The following is a 24,135-nucleotide window of genomic DNA, read 5'->3' on the forward strand; positions in this document are numbered from 1 at the left end:
GATAAATGGAAACAGGGCATCATGGTGGTGCAGTGGTCAGCAAAATCGCCTCACAACAAGAAGGTCGCTGGGTCTGTGGGTATTTCTATGTGGAGTTTGCATGTTCTCTCTGTGTTTGCAAGGGTTTCCTCTGGGTGTTACCCCACAGTCCAAATGTATAGGTTTGGGTAAGCTTGGTGGCCTTGGTGTGTATGTGTGTGACTGTTTCCCAGTGTTGGGTTGCGACTGGAAGATTATCCGCTGCGTTAAACATATGCTGGATAAGTTGGTGGTTCATTCCACTGTGGCAACCCCTGATTAATAAAGGGACTAAGCCAAAAAGAAACTGTATGGAAATACATGTAAATTACATATGTGACATACTATTTGATTTTCAGATAAATAAATTCTCACATGTCAAGATAATTACAGAAACTGCCATTTTTTCAACCATTACAATTACAAATATGTGCATATATGTTCAAAAACATTACCTACTATTACTTATATCTATGAACCATAATGAAACATGTATCATATATTTTAAACAATAATATTTAATCATTGCTTATTAAAAGGATGTGCACTGCGTCCTGGTGATCTAAAGTTTTCTTCCTGTAGTATTTGCATGATAAAAAGAAAAATTATGCAAGGCTTTTCTAAAGAAATGAACACAGCATGCAATGTTTTGAACACTAGAGAGCCTGTGTTTTAAGTTTTCTGCATTCTGTGATAACACTGTATTATGAAAAATAATATTGATTGAATAATGTAGAGAGCGAGGGTCAAAAATAAAGACTTGTGATAAATGAAGTCTTCCAACATGAAGGAATTTTATGAGTAATATTAGAGATTTATGATACATATTTCCATTGGAACACTGTGAAAGCTGCTAGCAGGACATAAAAACTAACAAAGATAGCTCTTGATCTTAAAATCCTCACCTTTTTGTTAGGATCTCCAAATTTGTAAATTGACTTCATATCGAAATAAAAAAACTGAGGAAATCTAACCATCTCCAATGACTAAAATGTACAATTTGCACACTTTATTAAATCTGAGATAAAATGGTGAGATAAAACTGGGGATTGTGATAGTGTGAACTATGAGAAAACCTCATCAACATCTTCATCTGCTTATCCTGGACCTAAATGGAATATTTACACAGTTTTAAGAAAGTTTTTGTGTTAAGCAAATTCAGATTTATTCAGAAATGTGAATTTGTTTGTCACGACTGCAAAAAAAAAAACTTTAATTTGTGTAAACAATTCAGTAACAGAATTTACTTCAATACAACACTGTTTGTTGATTTAAACTAGCCATTTGATGTATTTGACAACAATTCAGACTCAAGAATTGAAACGAACCGTCAGTCAATGTGCGTTGTGAATGGTTCAAACCAAACCCTTATGTTTACAAAGCCGACCCGGATGATGATGTGCTGCACTGCTGACCGAACGAGCTCAAAGTCCACAGCAGGGGTTACAGGCACGTACAGTCAGAAACACCCAGGCTGACTTCTGTTTTGGGCTGATGACAGACTACAACTGTGAGTATGACATTGCTAAAACATCATAATACAAAAATATACCACACAATAACGTTACGGTTTATTTGAAAAACATAATAAGTGACTGTGTAGGAATATTGCGTATGGATATGTTAAGCAGGTTTTGGTGTAAATTGATAGAGTCCTTAAGTATGAGGGACATTATATTTCGCTATTGACGTTAAATGATCTCTTTTTTCGTTTCATTTTGTTTTCATACTGTACTTTTTTTATATACAAACTTAAGGTCACTAGAGACTAATTCATGTGTTCTGGTTTATCCTATAACTGTTAGTGGGGAAGGGTGTAATAATGTATTTTTAATGTAATTAATATTATTTTTTGATAGTTGCCATTTGTTGGGTCAAGACAATTGGTAATACTTAAAGTTAAGATTGAAACAATATTGCGACATAAATTATATTTTTATAACCTAAATGATGTTATAATATTTAGAAACATAATTATATGTTTCATGTTTGATATGAGTTTTTCCTTATGGCTGTCATCTGAATTTTTTAAAATGTGGGCCATACTACACTTATTTTGACTCGGCAGTCATTGTCTACACATAATATTTTAAATCATATTGTAATATAAAGGTTTATGTTAATATTAATATATTGAATATCATCTGAAGATATTTTTCTTTTCATAGAGACCTTTTGCTTTCATTTTACAGTCTCTTGATGATTAAACTCGACTAAACTTTACCACAAATATTTTAGTTTGACTGTTTTATAGATGCCTATTAGTATCAGTATTAAATATAGCGAATCAGTATAACATCAATTGTTCCAAATTTATCAGCAGAAAACTGAATTAGTTCACATTTTTTTCCCTCACTGAATTAAAGAGTTCAATTCCAAATTCTTACATAATACCACACATTTTAAAAATGGTGTTTAAGTTCAGAAACTGAAAATTTTATGCATTTTCTAAACCTTCAAAAACTTGTCCTGATCACTTACAATAAATTTATATTAAATTTCCCTCCACAGACGTTCCAGGTCCCTTCAATGGCTGATTATATTTTGTACTATTTCCAGTAAGTATGACTTGGCTTCATCACTTGATCACATCTCTTGTATATTTACACTCACACGCAGCAGTGATCCTGTCACGAACATCCATTGAAGAGTGGAAACAGTTCTGTAAAATATTCTTTACACTAAAACAAAATGGCTTACCTTCGACAAGTTTATTTGAGGAACAAAAAACGCTTCTTCTATGCTCTTACGAAACAAAAATATATTGCAATATACCAAAATTTATATTGCAATACATTCATTGATTTTCTTGTCGGTTTAGTCCCTTTATTAATCCAAGGTTGCCACAGTGGAATGAACCGCCAACTTATCAAGCAAGTTTTTACTAAGCAGATGCTTTTCCAGCCATTTCTGTGAAACATCCACACACACATTTATACACACTCGTACACTACGGACAATTTAGCCTACACAATTCACCTGTACCGCATGTCTTTGGACTGTGGGGGAAACAGGACCACCCGGAGGAAACCCACACGATCGCAGGGAGAACATGCAAACTCCACACAGAAACGGCAACTGATCCAGCTGAGGCTCGAACCAGCGACCCAGCGACTTTCTTGCTGTGAGGCGACAGCACTACCTACTGCGCCACTGCATCGCCCTATTGCAATACATATATTTGAAAATTTATAGCAATATGTGCATGGACATCCTGTTGCTATATATTGATTCATATATTAAAATACATTGACATACAAACAAAAGTGTATTACATTATTGCATATGTATTTTTTAAGAGTTAAGTAAGCTCATGCATAGGTTTACAGCGAGGTTGATTAATCAAATCAGATTTTTGCATGACATTCATTATATTTTACCTTATATAGCCATAGGGATAGACCATATATGGCTATTTATTGATTCATGTATTGTAAATGTAGATGAGAGTGTTATAAATTAAATTTTCATTAACAGTTTTGTTTTTTTGAGCCCACATTTTATTCCTCCACATGTCAGACATTTCATTGTTGTGACATTTCAGTCCTCCACACTGCAACCTGGAGGTATACATGCATAAAGGCTAGCATAATGTGGCAGATCAACTAAAATGCATTACCTGTTGAATTGCATCATATCAAAAACCTTTTCTCCGCCCTGTAACTCTCTTTTCAAGCCAACTACAGTTTCTAAATTTAGCAATGAACTTCTCCTACAAGTTCAATATTCTACAGTATATTGTATAATAATTATATATAATATATTATTTAATATAAATCAATATATTTTTCAACATATTTAACACATTATGTTCTCATATAAATCGGATTATGTTATCTTGTACATTAAGGTATATTATCTCACATAATTACATATATACATAAGGGTAATTCTTCAACTATGGGCACTTTTATGTCCTTTGATTATATATCGAAAAAATATATATAAAAATTTGTTCAAATTCTATTTTCTTGGTCAAACTAATATTAAAACTTACTTTAAAAAAAGTACTAGCTTTCTAATATATTTTTTTCATATTATTCAACCTCTTTTTAGGTGTCAAAATCACTGTTTTCACCTTGTCGCACACCCAGAGTTTTAAACTTCAACAATGAAGATAACATTTGAAAATATTATTTATCTGGTAATTATTCATGTATCTTAATTAAGCACTAGTGAAACAATTTTAATATCTTATAGTTATTAATGTGAGACTATTATCAAAATATTGTTTAATACAAAATATAGCTGTTGTGTAACCCCTGCCATTCCTACACCACCCAACCTGCTCCAAGCTGGTGTCGAACTGGCGACCTTCCACATGGGAGTCGGTTGCTCTACCAAGGAGGCTAAAGACCATGGCCTCTAGCATCTGTCGCTAGAGCACCTTTTTTAGAGGTCAGAGGAGTGAGGTTTACCTGCACAGCACTTACTAGCTGTCCTCCGTTACACTCACCCCCTAAACCTCACTCCCATCTGGGTCACGGCACCAATGTAACCCCGCCAGTCCTACACCACCTAACCTGCTCCGAGCTGGTATCGAGCCGGCGACCTTCCGCATAGGAGTCGGTTGCTCTACCAAGGAGGCTAAAGACCATAGCCTGTAGCGTCTGTCGAGGAGTGAGGTTTACCTGCACAGCACTTACTAGCTGACCTCCGTTACAGTTGCACAGTATCAGTGTCATTTCCACCACAACACTGTAATGTCGCTTTACAAAGTTTGTGTGAAAGATTATTTAGGTGGTTTCCATGAAAATGAATAGTGTTATCCGAACACATGTTCACGATGGAGAGAATTTAAATTTTCATCAACAACACATGAAGAAAAATCAAGATAAATATTGCTTGATAAGGAAATACATTTATTCTACATAATTTCCAAACATGTTGTACCTTCAAAGGTGTTTTTAAAAACCAAACAAAAAAAGGTAAAAAAAAAAAAAAAAAAGAATTTTAGATGCATGAAATTCTAGTGTCAATTAAAGCCAATCAGTAAAGCTATCTTTAATTTTTTCACAATAAACTGTTGAAATTTCATTTCCATCACCACACACATTTTTAAAAAATATATATTTTAAAAGTTTTTATCACACGTTAAAAATGTATTCACAATTTATGAGTTCATGCTCTATTTAATATACAAATTCAATTAACTTATTTTCTAATAAGCTTTTAACCAAATTATATTGAATTTTAGAGTGTGACAGGTGTACAATTCAGCATTTGGTCCTAAGGGACAAATTTATTTCATTGACAAATGTATAATTATTGTATATATAATGGAAAGATTGGTTACACTAGATACAAAAATGATCTTTAAGCAGGTTGCACACCTGAAGCGCCGCTCGGCGGCGAGTAGCATCGCGCCATGCATTTTAGAATTCTATACATAAGTTTCTATCATGGGAACACACACCGGCGCCGTAAGTTGGCGGCTGTCGGCGGCACCCAGCCACGACTAAGGACACAGTTCATATTTCTGCCACGCCACAGAGCGCCATCTGATTAGTTTCCTTTTAAATACCACGCGAATGTGCGCGTCTGGTGTGTGATACTATCAGCTGTCATGTGCTGAGCAGCGCATGCGGTGTTTAGACAATGTTTAATTGCCCTCATTTATTTCATTTTGATATAAAAGCTGTATATTAAGATGTGATGGAAATGACATTTGTTAATTTCACAACGAAAATTTTTTTTAAAGTTTAACAATTTCTCTTCATATCTAAGTTTGTCCTCTTACAGATATTAAAACTAGACAAATTGTTTAAACTTATGAGGCTATGATACTTTACTTTTAGTTTTTTTTTTACTCAACTTCACAAGGCTAAAAGTGCACGTAGTTGAAGAATGGCCCTCATAAACATACATACAATGCGCCTTCTAGTATATAATTTTATATAATGTGGGATATATTTCAATTTACATAACAATGTATTAAATAGTTTAATATATTTATTCAGTATATGAAAAACAGCAATAATTGCAGTATTGTCCCATATATTGCAATATAACTTACATATACAGTGGAAGTCAGAATTATTAGCCCCCCTTTGAATTGTTTTTTCTTTTTAAAATATTTTCCAAATGATGTTTAACAGAGCAAGGAAATTTTCACAGTATGTCTGATAATATTTTTCTTCTGGAGAAAGTCTTATTTATTTTATTTCGGCTATAATAAAAGCAGTTTTTTAATTTTTTTAAACACCATTTTAAGATCAAAATTATTAGCCCCTTAAAGCTATAATTGTTTTCCCAGTCTACAGAACAAACCATCGTTATACAATAACTTGTCTAATTACCCTAACCAGCCTAGTTAACCTAGTTAAGCCTTTTAATGTCACTTTAAGCTGTATAGTAGTGTCTTGAAAAACATCTAGTCAAGTATTATTTACTGTCATCATGGCAAAGGTAAAATAAATCAGTTATTAGAAATGAGTTATTAAAACTATTATGTTTAGAAATGCATTGAAAAAATGTCTCTCTGTTAATATAATCTATATATAATATATATTATTATATAATATATCATGTGATATATTACTATGTAAATTTCACAACATATGGAGACACACAAAATATATTGTCACGTTATGTATTGAGAATTTTTTTTGTTTTTTGCGTAAGAATGGCATCACTGTGAAATAGCTTCTCTGAATTTTTTGTTTCGATTCTTTTGTTTGTAAACCCTGTTTTGATGTCTTAATGTCCTTTTAAAATTCTGTTATGATGTGCAGGACGTTGCTGACGCCGCTGCTGATTCTACTTGTGAGTCTGTGTCTGCTGAGATTCTGCTGCAAACACTGCAGGAAACACTCAGACACTGATTCAGAACTCGACCTGACCAACAGTGACCACATCTATGTGATTCCCAATCCAATTCACATTAGAGAAGAGAGAGACGAACGAGACGAGATAGTGACTTATGGAAATCCCGAGTTCACACCCCCGCCATATGAGCTTGTGTGTCCACCACCATCATATGCAGAGGTACAGCTATCTGTCTGTCTACATTAGTCAAGCCCACTCACATGTGTGAAGCACACTCAGAAATGAATCGTGTTTTTCTAAAGATGGAATGATTAGGATATCCAGTTTGCACATTTGCACCAGACACACTTAATCTCTCCATATTTATTAAAAAGCATTGTGCATTTCTGAGTGTGCTTCACACAGGTGAGTGGGCTTGACAAACCACCTGTAGAAACACTCTTCTCTCCACATGTATTGGACACTTTACTTAAACTACAGTGACTCAATAAGGAAAACAATATTTACTTGTTAATTTAACACAAATCATGTTGCACCACTGGCTTTTTCAACCTGAAATACCTCTTTAGCACAATATCTTACACAATATTGTTCTGTCTATGTAAAGTACTTGTGTAGTCTGTCTTAGGTTATGTGTAGTGTTATTTATAGTATATGTGTTGTTAGATTATCGATCCAGTATGTTAGTTATGCATAGGTTAAAAATAGCTGTTGCGTCCAGTGGTGTTTTCATATTTATGATTAAGTTTATTTATTTAGCATCGTGGTCCTGCAAGACACGACATTTCATTCCACTTTATGTCCACAAATGTAATGAAATGACAATATAGCTCAATAAGTTGACTTTATTATGAAAAAATAATTGCTATAAATGTTTCATATAGCTCATTATGTTTGAGTTCATAAAACTAAATACAGGTTTGTATCTGAAACTTTTATGTTTGTACTTTAAAAACTGAGTAAACTTATTGGGCTCTATTTTAATGATCTAGGCGCAAAGTCTAAAGTGCAGAGCGCAAAAGCATTAAGGGCTTGTACGAATCCACTTTTGCTATTTTAAGGACGGAAAAATACGGTTTACGCTGCGCCACATGGTCTAACAGGGTTGAGCTTATTCTCTTATTGAGTTATGGTTGTGTTTTGAGAATAGCGTGCATTAAACCAATCAGAGTCTCATCTCCCATTCCCTTTAAGAGTCAGTATGTGTCGGGCCATGGTGCATTTGCTATTTACATGGCGACTTTGTAAATGGAAAAACTGAAAGCTTCACTGGTGAGAAAAAAGTTAAACAGACCATCTGCAGCGGGAATATGAAGAATGAGCCTCCTTCATTTGGCCTCTTTACTTTATCTTTTTATTTTACTTTAACTCTTTACTTTACTCCTTTACTTTCGTGGATAAGGAAACAGTGTTGTATCCACTCCATTAGCCTACATAATTAATTTTGTTTGTTAAGCACAAATATTTGTTTCAAAACTATTTCTAAATTCAGTTCTAATTTCCAGCAAATGATTAAATGAACAATAATAATGAAATGTGGTGGACAGGTGGACAAAACTAAGCTTGTTTTTATTAAAACAAATATAAATATGCTTACAATAAATAATGCTGCTAATAATAATAACATTATACAAAAGCAAGTTGTCGTGAATAAACTGAAAAAAGCCCCCCGAGTTGAAGAAGACATATAGGCAGTGGTTTTAATATTTATGTAGATTATATATATATTTTTTGTAATATTTTATTCCTTTAATTCTTTTTCATTTGTAAAGATTTTTGTGTATTGCTGTACATCCTATGTGTATTAAGCAATGTGTACTTGTTTAAGGTGCACAACTAATGCACTCTGCGCTGCACTTCAACTGGTCAATTACACAGTCTATTGTAGTTCCTCAAAATGGCAATGCACCAACAATGCACCTTAACCCACCTCTTTTATAGACCAGCACACACGTGAGTCCACAAAGTGGTGCAAATGGATTTGCTATTTAAACAACATGTTGCAAAACAGGAAAATTTGGGTTGCGTTGGTCTGAAAATAGCAATTAATCCCTCTAAACACATCTTGCATCTTACTGCGCCCGGTGTATAATAGCCTTTAATTTATTAAGTAAATGAACTGTTCATAATTATCAAATTTAAGTCAACTCAATAGTACTTAATTATAACAGGTTTACTCACTTTTTTAAGAAAAGTCAACTTGTCAAGCAAGAAGGTCACTGGTTCGAGCCCCAGCTGGGTCAGTTGGTATTTCTGTGTGGAGTTTGCATGTTCTCCCCATGTTCACGTGGGTTTGCTAGGTGAATTGGATTAACTAAATTGGCTGTAGTGTATGTGTGTGAATGCAAGAGTGTATGGGTTGCGGCTGGAAGGGCATCCGCTGCATAAAACTTGTTGCTCATATCCTTTTGAATGAAGAAAAATGTAATGGTCAATATAGTGAATAAAGCCCCGCCTACTAGTACAGGAGCCATTTATCGATTGCTATATGGTGAATAAAGCCCACCTTCTAGTACAGGAGCCAATCATTGATCGCTATAGACTGACTATACTCCGGGGGAGGGGTTTGGACCAGAAGGGATTTCTACAGATTTTGTGTGATTTGGAAGTTTAGAAATGAAACTAAATGGACAGTTGTTGTTTAACTTTATTGGTGAATCCTAATATAAAATTCTTTTGGAGAATTTGATGTTTCATACTGCCCAAGAAGCGTTTCAAAGATGGCGGCTGAGTGAAATTACTTGCCTTAGAGGGACTTTGATAAAACATGTGCTGGATAAGTTGGCGTTTCATTCCACTGTGGCGACCCCTGATTAATAAAGGGAATAGGCCGAAAAGAAAATGAAGTAATGAATAAATACCTTGCTAACTTCTAAGTCATAAAGTATCCACTTGATACGTTTTACTCTTTTTCGACTTTGCCTTTTATTTTGTAGTCATTTATTTTCTGCTCTTTGTCATTGTTAGTTATTTGTTCAATCATGTACTTACCGTCAAATGAATTTGAAGGGTTAGTTCACCCAAAAATGAAAATTATTTTAATTACTCACGCGTATATCATTCCAATCCCGAGACCTTCACAGCCTGATCTCACAAGGAAACGCAACTATTTTTTATGCTTGTCAGTTTAGTGGCTGATTCAGTTCAGTCGTACAACTAAATTTTATGAATGAGATTATACGAATTCAAACAAATTAGCCACTAAATCAGAAAGTTACGAATTGCCGTGAGATTGTGTTGGACCTACATTAATCTTCAGAACACAAGTTAAGATATATTAAGTGAAATCTGAAAGCTCCGTCATCCTCCATAGACAGCAATGGCCATGATTTGTCCAGAGAATTAGCAAAAACATTTCCTCAAAACAAACCATATGCCTTCAGTGGTTCAATCAGAATATTATCACTGTACAAGAATACTATTGTGCGCACATTAAACAAAAAATAATGACTTTATTCAACAATTCCATCTCATAGTACAAGTTTAGTGTTCACATACAAAGTTATTTTTGTTTTATGTGTGCAAAAAAAGTATTTCTGTTTCTTGATATTATTCTGAGCCACTGAAGGCATGCAGTCTTTTTTGATGGTGTTTTTCGGTAATAACATATTTATTTTAAATCTTACCATTAGTGAAGTTTCATAAACTAATTTCGAGAGCAACACGTGATATGATTGAGCACGATTGGCTGCTCATCTGTAATCAGTAATAATCCAATCAGATTGATTCAAGCTAATGATAAATGGATGTTTTTCTTCCTACTGCTCTATCTTCATTTTGGAGAAATCCTCCTTCCACCCCATCTCCTCCTTTTCCTTACTTTTCTAAAGGGAGCTCTCGAGACCTACATGATTTCGGACCCCCTGTTGTGCTTATTGACTGGGTCAAAATGGAATTTGCTGTGGTTGGTGTAGCTGCGTCAATCTTTTCCTTATTTAATAAATTGCTTGCACCTTAGAAGACAATGCTGACACGCAGTGAACACGTGGTGGCATTTAAAGCCATGAGCACAGACACGCTTGACAGTTATGGAGGTAATTAATAATATAATAACACTAATACCTAAATAGTTACGCCATTTTAGAATGACCAAAACAACAATTCAGATGTTTTACAATGTGCTCAGCCTGCTGGTTTTTAATTCACACAAACAATCATTTAAAATCTCATGACTTTTTTAATGTGCATACAGGAATTTGTTTAGTAAAAGTGTTTCCATCGTAGTTTATGCGCATCTTTTCTTAACGAATAAAAAGTTTATCCTACTTAGTTATTTTCGAAATGGATGCGCATCTTGGCATTTCTATCAACCAATTTGATATGCACATTTCCAAAATAGGTGGATGAAAACATAGCTACTGACAGTAATAACAGGTATTTATAGCAGGTTTTTTGTACCTTTACTTTATATTACCACTTAAGATATACAGTTGAAGTCAGAATTATTAGCACCCCTGAATTATTAGGCCCTGGTTTGTTTTTTTTCCCCCAATTTCTGTTTAAGCGAGAGAAGATTTTTTCAACACATTTCTAAACATAATAGTTTTTATAACTCGTTTCTAATAACTGATTTATTTTATCTTTGTCCTGATGACAGTAAATAATATTTGGCTTAGATATTTTTAAGACACTTCTATACAGCTTAAAGTGACATTTAAAAGCTTAACTATGTTCAGTCAACTAGGCAGTTTAGGGTAATGATGGTTTGTTTTGTAGACTAACGTAAAATAAATTGCTTAAAGGGGCTAATAATTTTGATCTTAAAATGGCTTTTAAAAAATTCTTAAACTGCTTTTATTCTAGCCAAAATAAAACAAATAAGACTTTTTCCAGAAGAAAAAATATCATCAAACATACTGTGAAAATTTCCTTGCTCTGTTAAAGATAATTTGGAAAATATTAAAAAAAAAAAATAAATCAAAGGGGGGCTACTAATTGTAGCTTCAACAGTATATATATATTTTTTAATCTGTAGCCCTTTATACTATTTATATTAAAGTATTTACTTAATACTTTCCTTTTTTTAAAGCTCAGATAACTGATTCTTTGTAACACCATAAAAGGAAGATAATTATTAAATATCAAACATAGAAAGGAATTGAATTACCACAATGGTGACTTTAGAACTAAAACAATTTTAGAAAACCACACTAATTAACAGTCACTTTTTATATTGTTTTATCAAAAAAAAAAAAAAATCTGTTGTAATAAGTTTTCAATCACGTGGTTCTGGTGATGCGCGAAATTCAGATGGAGGGCAGGAAGTAAATAACTGAATGGGAGATGTAGAGGAAAGTCCATATTTTTTAAAGGAGATATAAATAGAAAATAATCACATATGTTAGGCATGATCCTTATTTCATGAAAAGAGACGAGTTTTCTACTGAACTACAATATATCTGCATTACATCCAAATACATTACTACATTATTGTCTGCATTATTATTTATTTATTAACTTTTTCTAAGGTGAAAAGCGCTCCACAATTATATGCTCCACAATGTCTATATAGTTTTGTCGCAAAGACTGCATTTCTTTTTTGTTATGTCGATGAACTTAACATCAACAGACATTCAACACTGTTGTTGCGCATCTCGATGTTCACATTACGATTGTTTTTCCACCAAAACGCCAGTGGTGTAAAGTACTTGAGTAAATGGACTTAGTTAAGTATTCTTTTGGCTACTTTGTACTCAGTATCAAAAATATAAGCAACTTTTACTCTCTACTTGACTACTTTTTTGATTGAATATATGTACTCTTTACTTCACTACATTTGAACTGACACTTATCGTTACTCATTACATTGTGATTGTGCACGAAAAGTCGGCATCTTTATGCAGTGTGCAGGATACAGTGTCTACTTCGTTTCCCAAAAACCGCGAAAATAAGTGCTTTTAAGAATTCATCCAAAATTTGAGAAAACACATTGAGGTAAGAGTCTATTTAATGTGAATTTAGTCAAATTATGTCTGACTTTACAATGGTATTGTAAGCATAATGTTACCAAAAGTTTAACCAGTTACTGATATGATAAAAACCACCACCATATTTTAGCTTAATTAGAGGTGACATGCTAGTTAGTATATTTATTTAAAAGTAATGCCCCCCTCTGAGTAGGCATGGACCGGTATAAGATTCTGACGGTATGATAACCTTGGATAAAAATTTCACAGTAAAGTGATTACTTCTCTAAAATATATTCTTTTTAAATGTCTGGGTAAAAAACTTAAAAAAATAAATACATTTCCCCTTTGGACACAATATATTTTATTTTGAGAATCATTTAAATTATTTTAGAGCAGTATTTGTCAGGCTAAATGAATTATTGACTTCTGCAGTCTTCATTTGTTCAAATTTAATTAAAAACAGCATCTTTTCTGCTGAGATATTATCGTCCTAAAAAAATAACAAAAAAACAACAAAAAAAATGAAAACAAAAAAATCATACACATACCTTGTGGTGGTGACGCAGTGGTGCAGTAGGTAGTGCTGTCGCCTCACAGCAAGAAGATCGCTGGTTCGAGCCTCGGCTGGGTGAGTTTAGTTTGCGTTTCTGTGTGGAGTTTGCATGTTCTCCCTGTGTTCGTGTGGGTTTCCTCAGGGTGCTCCAGTTTCCCACACAGTCCAAAGACATGGGGTACAGGTGAATTGGGTAGGCTAAATTGTCTGTATTGTATGTGTGTGTGTGTGTGTGTGTGTGTGTGTGTGTGTGTGTGTGTGAATGAGTGTGTGTGGATGTTTCCCAGAGATGGGTTGCTGCGGCTGGAAGGGCATCCGCTGCGTAAAAAACGTGCTGGATAAGTTGGCGGTTCATTCTGCTGTAGTGACCCCGTATTAATAAAGGGACTAAGCTGAAAAGAAAATGAATGAATGAATACCTTATGGCAGAAAACAGTATAGCAGAAAAATTTGACGGTTTTAATACCTTGACTTTTCCAAACCACAATATACCTTAAAAATGGTAATTGCCTACCTCTGAGACTGAGAGCTGAATCACATCAAAGTCAGCTCAAAATGTTATTTTACTACGTTCTACTATTTTTTTTTTTTGTAACAAATTGTTTGTGCTTTTTTTGGACATTTGAGTTTGAGGCTTTTTGATCTATTTTTGATCTGTTTTGCTCTGCCAATTTGAAACATTGAGGTGTTGAATTTAATTTCTACATTAAAAAACAAAACCTTTCTTGGTGTTCTTTCAGCCTAAATTCAGTATGAGTAAAATACTTAAGTTCTTTTAAAATCAGGTACTTCAATACTTTTACTCAAGTCTTATTGAAATCGGTGACTTGTAACTTGTAATGAAGCCATTTTTACAGTAAGGTATCTGAACTTTTACTCAAGTAAGGTTTTCAGGTACTCTTTACCCCTCTGCAAAACGCCAGTAAAGACTTAGATTAGAGGAAAACAAGACGGAGATTTGATTGCAGCGATTACATGGCAGGGTACTATTTATATTCTCCAGGATTTTGTGTAAATGTGGTGGTGTTTGTATCTGATTTTTATATAACACATTAACATATTTATACACATAGCTAGGCCTGAATATAATCTTTATTAATGCTGTCAAACAAATTACAGTGTTTTTTTTTTAAAAAAAGAATCTGTTCCCCCTTTATGAGCAAAAACTTTTGGAAGTTTATGAAATCTGTTCAGCATTTTTTACTTTGGCAAATTTAAACAATTATAATATAATAGTTATTAAAATAATATATAATATGTAATTATAAATAAAATAATATATAATTATATAACAGAAATGTTTTGATGTTCTGATAGCGATTCCTATGTACACTGTAAAAAATAAATCTGTAAAATTTTCGGTAAAAAAACGGCAGCTGTGGTTGCCAGTGTTTTACCGTTAAAAATACAGTACAAACTGTAAAAGTAATTTCTCATTTTTACAGTGAACTACTTTATTTTATTAATTTGTAGACATAATATGTCTATATTTACCAACATTACCAACATCTCTACATTTGTTACACAGATAGACACGTTAACAGCCATATGCAGGTGGTGATGAGAAAGTCAAATAATGAACCAATGCTCATCACAAACAACTTTGTATAGAGTATAGAAGGTGCTCAGTGTCATTCACACAGCTACTTAACACCAGTGTGGTAACACGCATAAAATTAAAGTCATGAAATAAACATTGTTTATCAACATTAGATGTAACATAAATCTCTAATGTACATAACTGATGGGGAAACAACTAAAAAGATCCATATTAATGTCAACAAAATGCATAAAAAGTGACGTGCCATGCAGGGAATTCAGGGAAAGTCAGTTTACGGTTATTCGCCGTATATATTAAGGAAACATACTGTTAACCAGTTAGGTTTTTTACCGTTGAAATCATGGCTATTTTTTATAGTCCCCTCCTCCCCTTAATCTGAATTCCGCACATCATTAATGACGTCATGTGAAAACAACTTATAGAATCTTTCGAATTTTGCAAAAGGCATGTGTAAATCAAAAATCAGAAAAGTAGAGGAAACTATTGAAATTACTATGATATACTATATTTTGACTTTACTTCACGATACTGTAATTAACCCTTTAATCATCTTTTTGTCTTCCAGGCCAGCTTTAAACTAGATATTTCTGATGTTCAAGTGACTGCCAACTCGGAGATGGAGAATTCCTACGTGTCTCCTCCACCGTACAGCCCACCTTTAGACATCACGCAAGAATAGACTGCATGCACTTCTTGTAGGTGCGTCCGAATAACTTAATAACTAACAGAATGAATGCGTTTATCTTTACATGTCTGTAATCGTGTTTCAAAGTTCATACCCAAAGTTCATAGCAAAGTCTGTCATACAATTATGCAAGAGTTCCACGGTTTATACTTCAGACATCATTCTTATCGTAAAAAAACTTAAACTTTATTGCTTTTTGAAGCACGTCTGAAGTTTATCCACATTCTGATGACCTCAATAACTGACTTGAATTAAATCAAAAATTACTTCAGAGTCAATGTCTGTACAAACAAGGTAAACTAGTTTATATGAATGCCTCACATCAGATATAACTGATCAGTATAGACTGAACTAAACATCCTGTGCATTCCTTTTAAGGGGACCTATTATGCCCCTTTTTACAAGATGCAAAATAAGTCTCTAATGTCCCTAGAGAGTGTGTGTGTGTGTGTGTGTGAAGTTTAAGCTCCAAATACGCCACAAATAATGTTTTATAACTCATTGAAACTGCCCCTTTTAGGATTTGATCTAAATTATGCTGTTTTGGTGACTGCTGCTTTAAATTTGAAAAACACTATGCTCCTAGCCCTATTTTCAAAAGTGGGCGGAGCTAAATATGCCTATGTGTCAGCATAGTGACAGATAAAAGATAAAATTAAAGTCCTATGCTAATGAGGGAGAGATCATTACTAATGTGCCGGGCTTACCCCCTCTGATGACACGTTTAATGGGAGAATCTCAATCAAAGTGTTTTTTGCAGACTGTTTTTATCAAGTGTGATTATAAACAATAGAATTAGTAAATGTTTACTATTAGAAACTGGATATATTCACATACTGGTGCCACACAACTGTGTTTAAACACCTTATAAAAGTGATTTTTGCATAATGGGTCCCCTTTAATATTAAATGTCCTCTTTTAAATGTTAATCATGCATTAAATACTCATACGGTCACATTAATATGCTGCTTTTTCTCTTCAGAACCTAAATGTACATACAGGTCTTTTGTTGTTAAACTCTTTACATTCCTCTGTATGAATGTTAAAAACTGCATTATGAACTACCTCATGATGTGAGACGAGACATATATAGATTTATTATGAATACTCTTGAGATGTTTGGAAGTATCTTTGGTAAGACAGGGCCAGTTCAAGGCATCTATTTTCTAATGTAAATGTTTAAATTAATGCAAACTTTTGAATTAAATGATGTTATTGATGGACATTGTGGATGACTGCTTACATTAAAATCACAGGTGGGCATAGATAAAAAATTTTTTATCTAGATTAATCTCACTGTAATCTTAGAATTAATCTAGATTAATCTAGATTAAAACGGCTCATTTCAATTCTGCCGATTCAATTCAGAATATACACATATTCAGGCATTCAGAATATGTGTGCTACCCAAATAATAAGTCTTTAAGAACAGGTTTCTCCAGCCAGGTGGCGCATTAGACCAGGGGCTTATCTCCTGTTTTCAAAATGCATCACAAACTGCTTGAGAAACTGTTCTAATATGATAATTGGTGATGAAAATAAATGATATTCAATAAGATGTACTTGTGTTTACTAACTGTTTATTCAGTTAAGCATGAATTTTGAACTGTAGGCCTACATAAGCTCGAAACAGCGATTTTTTTTTTTTTGATCACCTTAATCTGACTAAACAGAAATATTATTAAGGCACGTGGAGTATGCATATATTAGTGGCATTACTGAAGTAAACACCGCATTATTACCTTCATGTAGGACTTTTTGCCACATTTTCCGACAAAATCCACACTCGCGGTTGTCAGTAAAGGACCATATTACACACACACACACACACACACATCGTGAAACATAGAAGTTTTTTTCTTTCCATTTGGCGTGGGTTATCAAATTCCATAACACTCTCACTAGTCCTTTCTCCTTATTTGCGTCTGATACCCCAGTTTGTCACGGGGGCATGAATAAAATGTTTATGAGTTAAAGTGAAACATGCGAACTGCAAATAAAGACAGGCATCCTGCTGATTTGATTCAGAAGGGCATTTTTTGTCAGCCGGCTAACCGGTCAGGTATACATCAGCGCTAAAATATCAAGGTCAAAGTCATCATGGCTTAAGAAGAATAAACCCAGCTCCCAACTCAACTTTGAGAATAGATTTACAACAATATTAATTATCATGCGATAAGTCTCACATTAACGCAGCACGTTAACGTCGATAACGGCCCTCCACTAATTAAAATACACACAATTTTAAATAAGATCGCAAATTTTAGAGCTAGGCTAAATCACTGGATACGCTTACAGTTTTTTGTCTATTTTTTAAATTTTGTCCAAAGCAATACTTTAGTTCTCAAAACTCAAATCACAATTGACTTGTTTTTACACAAGTATCAGTTTCTTAACCTACAAAACTCTATTCAAAAATGCCCTAATTTCACACAGGGCACCTATAAAGAAAATCCATTTTTGTAAGCTGTTTGGACAGAACTGTGTGTAGGTATAGTGTGTCCACAGTCATATTGGAGTGAAATAAACACAAGAAGTCTCATTTTGAAATTTACTGACGTTAAAATAGGATCCAAATCACTCCCATTTTGAGGACCACCGCAATGTGATGTAGAAATTTGGTTTTCCATCGAATTGATTGACAGGTGCCATGTCTCCATAATAAGTATTGTGTAATCACATGTCCACAGATAATTTTTGCAAAGAAACTGAGATTAAAACATGTTACAATTTTCTGTGATCAGATGCACATCAATAAATAATTTTATAAGCTTAAAACGTTTTTAAAACAGAGCAAATCAGCAAATCACCATGTAATTCTTAACCGCTATATTCACCACAGCTGCATGGTGTCAGTAAACACACATATTTGTATGTGTTTGTACTGCAAATGGTGTTTGTGTGAGACTCATCATTTCAGAGAGGCTTGAATAAACTCCACCACAAATACATTAAATTAACTTACTTGGTATTTTTGACTAAAGAGCTGTATATCAGCTTCACCTGTGTCTGTTCCTATCACAGACTGCTGTTTATCTTATGTAAAACAGACACGCACGTCAGAGCGGTAGGCGGGAGAAGCAGCCCATTTGGATTTAAAGCCACAGGCTACAAATAGATACACAGTCCTCAGACACCAAAATAGGCACTAAAATTCTGCCTTATATAATAAATTATCTGATGGGTATTTTAAGCTGAAACTTTACAGACACATTCTAGAGATACCAAAGTCTTATCTTGGAAAAGAGGTAAACGAGGTGCCCTTTAACCATGTTCTCGTTCAGAAAACACAAACACATTATATAATTAACTCAAACTATCACATGCAAAACACTATCAACACAGTTATGCATGTGTTCAAAATTCACATTATAGAAGAGATTGAATATTTTCCAAAGACACTGTGATAGAATCTATAGGGTTTTATAAAATGTTAGCTATATATTTACTGTAAATTTAGAAGAGTCAATTGTCGTTGATCTTTTGAGTATACTCTATCACATGCTGTAAAAACGGAACAACTGAAATTTATTTTGTTGCTCATTTCTTCCAGTAGGCCTGCTGTATTTTTGTAGAACTAAGAAAGGCGATTGCCTAGACCGATCCTTCCCAGAGATGTGCTGCTGATTAGTGTTTTTTCTCCTTTAAGTTTTAGTGTACTGTTTACTGAGAGTAAACTGTTTTTGATGTATACTGAGTTCATACTCGGTGTCTATTACAGATGTTTACAGCTGTAATATTTTAAAATTTTTTATTATTATTTAGTTTTATTTTTGGAAAGAGTTTATGTATTATAGCCATGTCATTTTAAAAATAAAACATTTCTAAATGCTTGTCCTTGTATTTTATTGTCCCTTCACCCTTACACTGATTCTAGACTAGCAGGAAGAGGTTTTAGTAAAGCCCTGGTCGGATCACACGATTTTGTCACAATTTTCTTGACGTAGGGTGTCGTAGGGAGTTGTAAACAACAAATGGGGGTCATGACACAAGATTCAATCATTTCTTCTCGTGTAATGTGGCATAGTACATAATGTGTCATGACACTATCGCAGAAAGTCTAGCATGTTTAATTTTTACCCGGATCTTCACAATATCTGTCACGTGGGTGACACTGCACAACAGGAGCACATCTTTTCTCAGTTATATCTGCAGGTGCTGCCATTAATCCACGGGATTTACTTACGGGTGGGTCTCGGGTGGATAAGATTAATCAATGGTTATGCAAAATTTAACTACTTTTTTTATAAAATATTAAAGTGTTTCAAGCAATTTTATTTGACAGACTGGCACAAATAAACAGACATTTCCATTCTCACAACGAGTTTCTGAGTTCTCTCAGCCTTTCGACCGATTTTGTTTTTCCGAGGTAAATACATTTTAAAAGCATTTCCTGCTTATTCAAATTACTTGATTAAACTAATTAAATTGAAACTCACCAACAAAGACTAATTTTGTCATTAAAAATGAAAATAGTTTAAGTTCTACTGAAACTGTTAATATTTCACTTTAATTTTATTTAGGCTTGATTATATTTTATTTAACAAACCAGTTTGTGTTTTGGCGCTGAAGCATATAGCAAACTGGTTTTGAAGCACTTCACCTCAGATGTTATTCGTTATTCTTGTCAGTAGATAACTGACCAACAAAAATACATAAAAATTAAGATACAAATGATACAAAACGAAATTCGTTTAAAAAAGATGCAAATAATTCTTTTGCTTGTGCCCGTCCACTACTCAACTGTACAGGTGAATGAGCTGTTTCACTAATTGGAAAATAAGGATTTCAATAATGCTTCACTGTACTTGTTGTATCACAAACCTCTGTCATATTTGCTCATTTTTTAATATTTCTTTATTTTGTCTTGCGCATCTGATTTTTCCTTGACGCTGGCGTGCATTCATTTTCTCCGGTTTGTGCAAGGTTTGTGCAAGTTGGTGTATAATTATGAGATTTTGCTTATAGTTGCGAGAACATAAAGAATTGTTTAATGAATTGTGATTTAAAGGTTTAAGAAACTGGGTGACGTAGTGGCGCAGTAGGTAGTGCTGTCGCCTCACAGCAAGAAGGTTGTTGGTTTGAGCCTCTGCTGGGTCAGTTGGCATTTCTGTGTGGAGTTTTGCATGTTCTACCTCCGTTCGGGTAGGTTTCCTCCGGGTGCTCCGGTTTCCCCCACAGTGCAAAGACATGCAGCACAGGTGAATCGGGTAAGCTAAATTGTCCGTAGTGTATGAGTGTGTGTGGATGTTTCCCAGAGATGGTTGTGGCTGGAAGGGCATCCGCTGCGTAAAAACGTGCTGGATAAGTTGGTGGTTCATTCCGTTTTAGCGACGCTAGATTAATAAAGGGACTAAGCTGACAAGAAAATGAATGAATGAATAAATATCCATGTAAACTGTAAAACATGTAAACATGTCACTGTCTTTCCCCCTGTGTGTGTGTGTGTGTGTGTGTGTGTGTGTGTGTGTGTGTGTGTGTGTGTGTGTGTGTGTGTGTGTGTGTGTGTGTTTTGCCTCTGTGAAAATCAGCGCGTGGCCAAACCGACACTCCCATTTTTATGCAAATTTTTTACAGACCCTCCCTTTTTTGCTCCTCCTACACTCCCTCTTAAACTGAGCTTTTTCATTGCTGAATAAGCAATCAGAACACTTTATTCAAATGACGCTGATTCTACAAGCTAACTACACATACAAATGAAGCCCAAGAGACGGTTATTAGCTTGGTGTGTCCCGACCTTTAATAATTAAAAACTGTAATATACAAAAAAATAAAATAAAAAAAATACAATACAATAAATGAGTGGACATGAACTTCTGATTTGAGTTGAGTTGATAGTACTTTATTATTTGAGCAGAAAGAGTGTGGAGTGACATGAGAGACTTGGTGAAACTAGTACAGCTATAGGGATTCCCTTCCCTTGGGCAACGGTCAATTATACAGTACAGCGTCATTATAGAAAAATATACGACTGCAGAGCGCTGCGATTGATCACAGTGAAGGATTCTAGAATTGCTGGATTGGAATGATAAAATTAGATCTTTTTTTTTTGTATTTTAGTCCATCAGACTAATCAAATAATACACATCATTGTTGCCGTTTTGAACTGAAATATAAAGTACCAACAAAGGTTACGAGAAAGAATACAAACAAACCAGAACATGCACAGGAATATGACAACCGTAGACACGCCAAAACACTCTTCAGTTCTGCGTTTGATACATCAAAACTAAACCATCCCTGCAAAACACTATGATCATATAGCATCGATACATCCAACATGGCTCTGAATATCTTCAGCATAACGTAGGGTGCTAAAACATATTCTACAGTCTCTATACAAATATACAGCCCTACTTTCACAGGAATAACAAACATACAGCACTGTACAGAACTCCTTTAGAACAATACAGATATACAGATCAGTTCGCTTCTTTACAAAATAATAATAATCTAGCTTTGTGTTGTATTGTCACGTTTTATTTGATTTTTTTGTGCAAAAATTTGAAGGAACAGGCAAGTTCATGTAGATTACAGCAGTTACCTGGAGCTCTGGCCACTGTAAGGAGACTTAGAAGACCCAGCTGACGGGAACCCACTGCTGGTCTGTGTTGAGTCTGTCCAGGGCCCGTCTGAGGCTGCGGTACGCTCCGTCCAGGTTATCGTTCACTATGCTCAGGTCAAAATAGTGACTGTACGCCCTCTGGATCCTTTCGCTCTCGTCCACCGTCCGTTTCAGTTCTGAATCCTGGGAAGTATCAGAGAGAAATCATCAACGTTCATCAATGATTCAAACAACGACAGTAATTCTTAAAGTCTGTGTGAACTGGAAGCAAAGAGCTTAGAATGACCAAGAGGCGACATTCAATAGAACGTTCCATTGCAACAGCAGTGCCCAGCAACAGCCCTTGATTCCGCCATTTTGGAGTGAAAGTGATCGGCCGTCCATTGGATCTCATTACTTTCGCAATGGCAAGCAGCTGCTTTGTTTTTTATTTATCTATTTAAAAAGCATTTAAAGCTGAGATACAACCTGAAAGACGACAATACAACACTTGTTATCACAATCATCAGCACTTTTAATAGTTTATTTTACAGACTCATAATATGCTGTTGTTCTATTGGAGTTTTCATTCCAAAATGGCCGCCGCGCCCTCTAGTGGCTGTTTACCAAATTACACTAGAGTGTCACCTCTTGGTCATTCTAAGCTCTTTGCTGGAAGTTGCTGAGACTTTTATCCTAGTATGTTGATGTACTTCCACCTGAAATTAATTATTGAGAAGGGGACAGGGCTTTCCTAAGGTGTATCAATCCCTCTTAGGAAACTAATGGTAAGTGGGGTTGTGGCTGGAGCAGTCAAACTGATGTCAACAGAGAAGGACCGCAGGAAGCAAATAAACCCTTTTTCACATGGTTACACAGTGTCTGGTTTTACTCCACGTCAGCTGTATATTTATAGCAGATACAGTTTGATGATAACTATGGCTGTTTTCTGTTGTCTGCTTTCAGAGTGAGATGTCTGACATCTAAAATAAATGTTTTAACCAAGAAAATGGGACTTTAAATGGAGTTGGTGTGTGCTTTTCAGCATTTGTCAAATAAAGATTTCAGATGTTTACACGGGTGCTGAACATTTTTTATTGTCAAATTTATTTGTATATTTTTTGTGTCCTGAAGAATAAGCAATGAATAAAACTGGTTGTTTTACTGTTTTGTTGTTTACATCGGACAGCTGATTCACAAACACATTCATAATATACACATTCTACTGCTCAGTTCTGTGACACTTTTTCGATGTAAATATTTTATTCATGAACATATCTCTATTTAATATTCATATTACAGTTTTTCTCAGTGGCTCTGGTGCGTTTCTCACAACACTATTTGCATTTGCACAACAGTTAATGCATTTCTTGAAACAATTAGTCATTTGTGCACGTCCTAGTAGCAGTTTCTTATTCCTTCCAACAAATTGCAAATGCTTTTGGACATGCATCTATTGCTTTCAAACAACTCTCTGCTATTTATAACATTATCATTTGCTTATGTCATGTCAGTCAAAATGAGCTAAACCTGTAAATGCTGAATAGTCATTCCATATAAAACCAATAGTCCTCATTTAATTACTTGAGTAATACATTCAAAAATGTTGAACAAGTTGTCAAAATCTGTCAAGCAAATTTTATAAAACAATTTAAATACTTTTTTTTCTCTGAAAATTCCTTCTAAATTGAACAATTTCATGAATGACTTACAGACCTACAGTATGTATGTTGTAGGTTTAGTTCTGATATGTACTGCAATATTGTTTACAGTTGTGCACAGCTCTACCCAAAGGGAGTTTATGTTTGTTGTAAATAAGGGTGTGTTTATTCTTTTGCACAATGCTGTGAATAAATTAGGATTGTAAAGAGCAAATGCAGTAAAAATGTGAAACATACATTTTCAGTGTCTTGTACTCATATAACTCACTCAATGCAGTGATGTCTTACTTAACTGTAGTTTTCAAATGGCTGTGCAAATAGTATATAGTGCTGTCTTGAGCATTTTCAGGAAGTGTCACAAAAATCTGACTTTATAGCATTGGAAAAATGTCCAGAGTAAACTGTCATGATGAAAACATGACTAAGCCATTTGACT

The 24,135-nt window shown here is 34.4% G+C and overlaps 2 protein-coding genes across 9 annotated transcripts in view; one reads left to right on the forward strand and one right to left on the reverse strand.

Annotated features, from left to right (window-relative positions):
• The first annotated feature begins 1,489 nt into the window (after positions 1 to 1,489).
• LOC147834401 (uncharacterized) lies at positions 1,490 to 19,327 on the forward strand. Its single transcript, XM_087275939.1, has 4 exons — positions 1,490 to 1,528; positions 2,530 to 2,576; positions 6,753 to 7,005; positions 15,375 to 19,327. Exons 2-4 carry the CDS (start codon positions 2,548 to 2,550, stop codon positions 15,486 to 15,488), a joined length of 396 nt encoding a protein of 131 aa, XP_087132065.1. The 5' UTR covers positions 1,490 to 1,528; positions 2,530 to 2,547; the 3' UTR covers positions 15,489 to 19,327.
• Positions 19,328 to 21,314: 1,987 nt separating this feature from the next.
• Positions 21,315 to 24,135, reverse strand: part of mpp2b (MAGUK p55 scaffold protein 2b) — a 104,310-nt gene continuing 101,489 nt past the window's right edge. For 6 of the 8 annotated variants that reach the window (XR_015503374.1, XM_087274886.1, XM_087274884.1 and 3 more), the window contains one exon: positions 21,315 to 22,242. Coding sequence is in view for 6 of the 8 variants with exons in the window: in XM_087274886.1 (XP_087131012.1) it covers positions 22,066 to 22,242 (177 nt within the window). In the remaining 2 variants the exon portion in view is untranslated. The remainder of the gene's footprint in view (positions 22,243 to 24,135) is intronic. The other 2 variants (NM_001002223.1, XR_015503375.1) reach the window with 2 other exon arrangements.

The sequence above is a fragment of the Danio rerio genome, chromosome 12, assembly GCF_052040795.2.
Source record: "Danio rerio strain M-AB ecotype USA chromosome 12, GRCz13ab, whole genome shotgun sequence".
Classification (NCBI taxonomy): domain Eukaryota; kingdom Metazoa; phylum Chordata; class Actinopteri; order Cypriniformes; family Danionidae; genus Danio; species Danio rerio.

Bases quoted from the DNA above. Each gene is read 5' to 3' on its own strand.
- LOC147834401 (XM_087275939.1), top strand. From the start codon at position 2,548: ATGGCTGATTATATTTTGTACTATTTCCA. The intron at 2,577-6,752 runs GTAAGTATGACT...TATGATGTGCAG, and splicing joins TATATTTTGTACTATTTCCA to GACGTTGCTGACGCCGCTGC. The intron at 7,006-15,374 runs GTACAGCTATCT...TTTGTCTTCCAG, and splicing joins CACCACCATCATATGCAGAG to GCCAGCTTTAAACTAGATAT.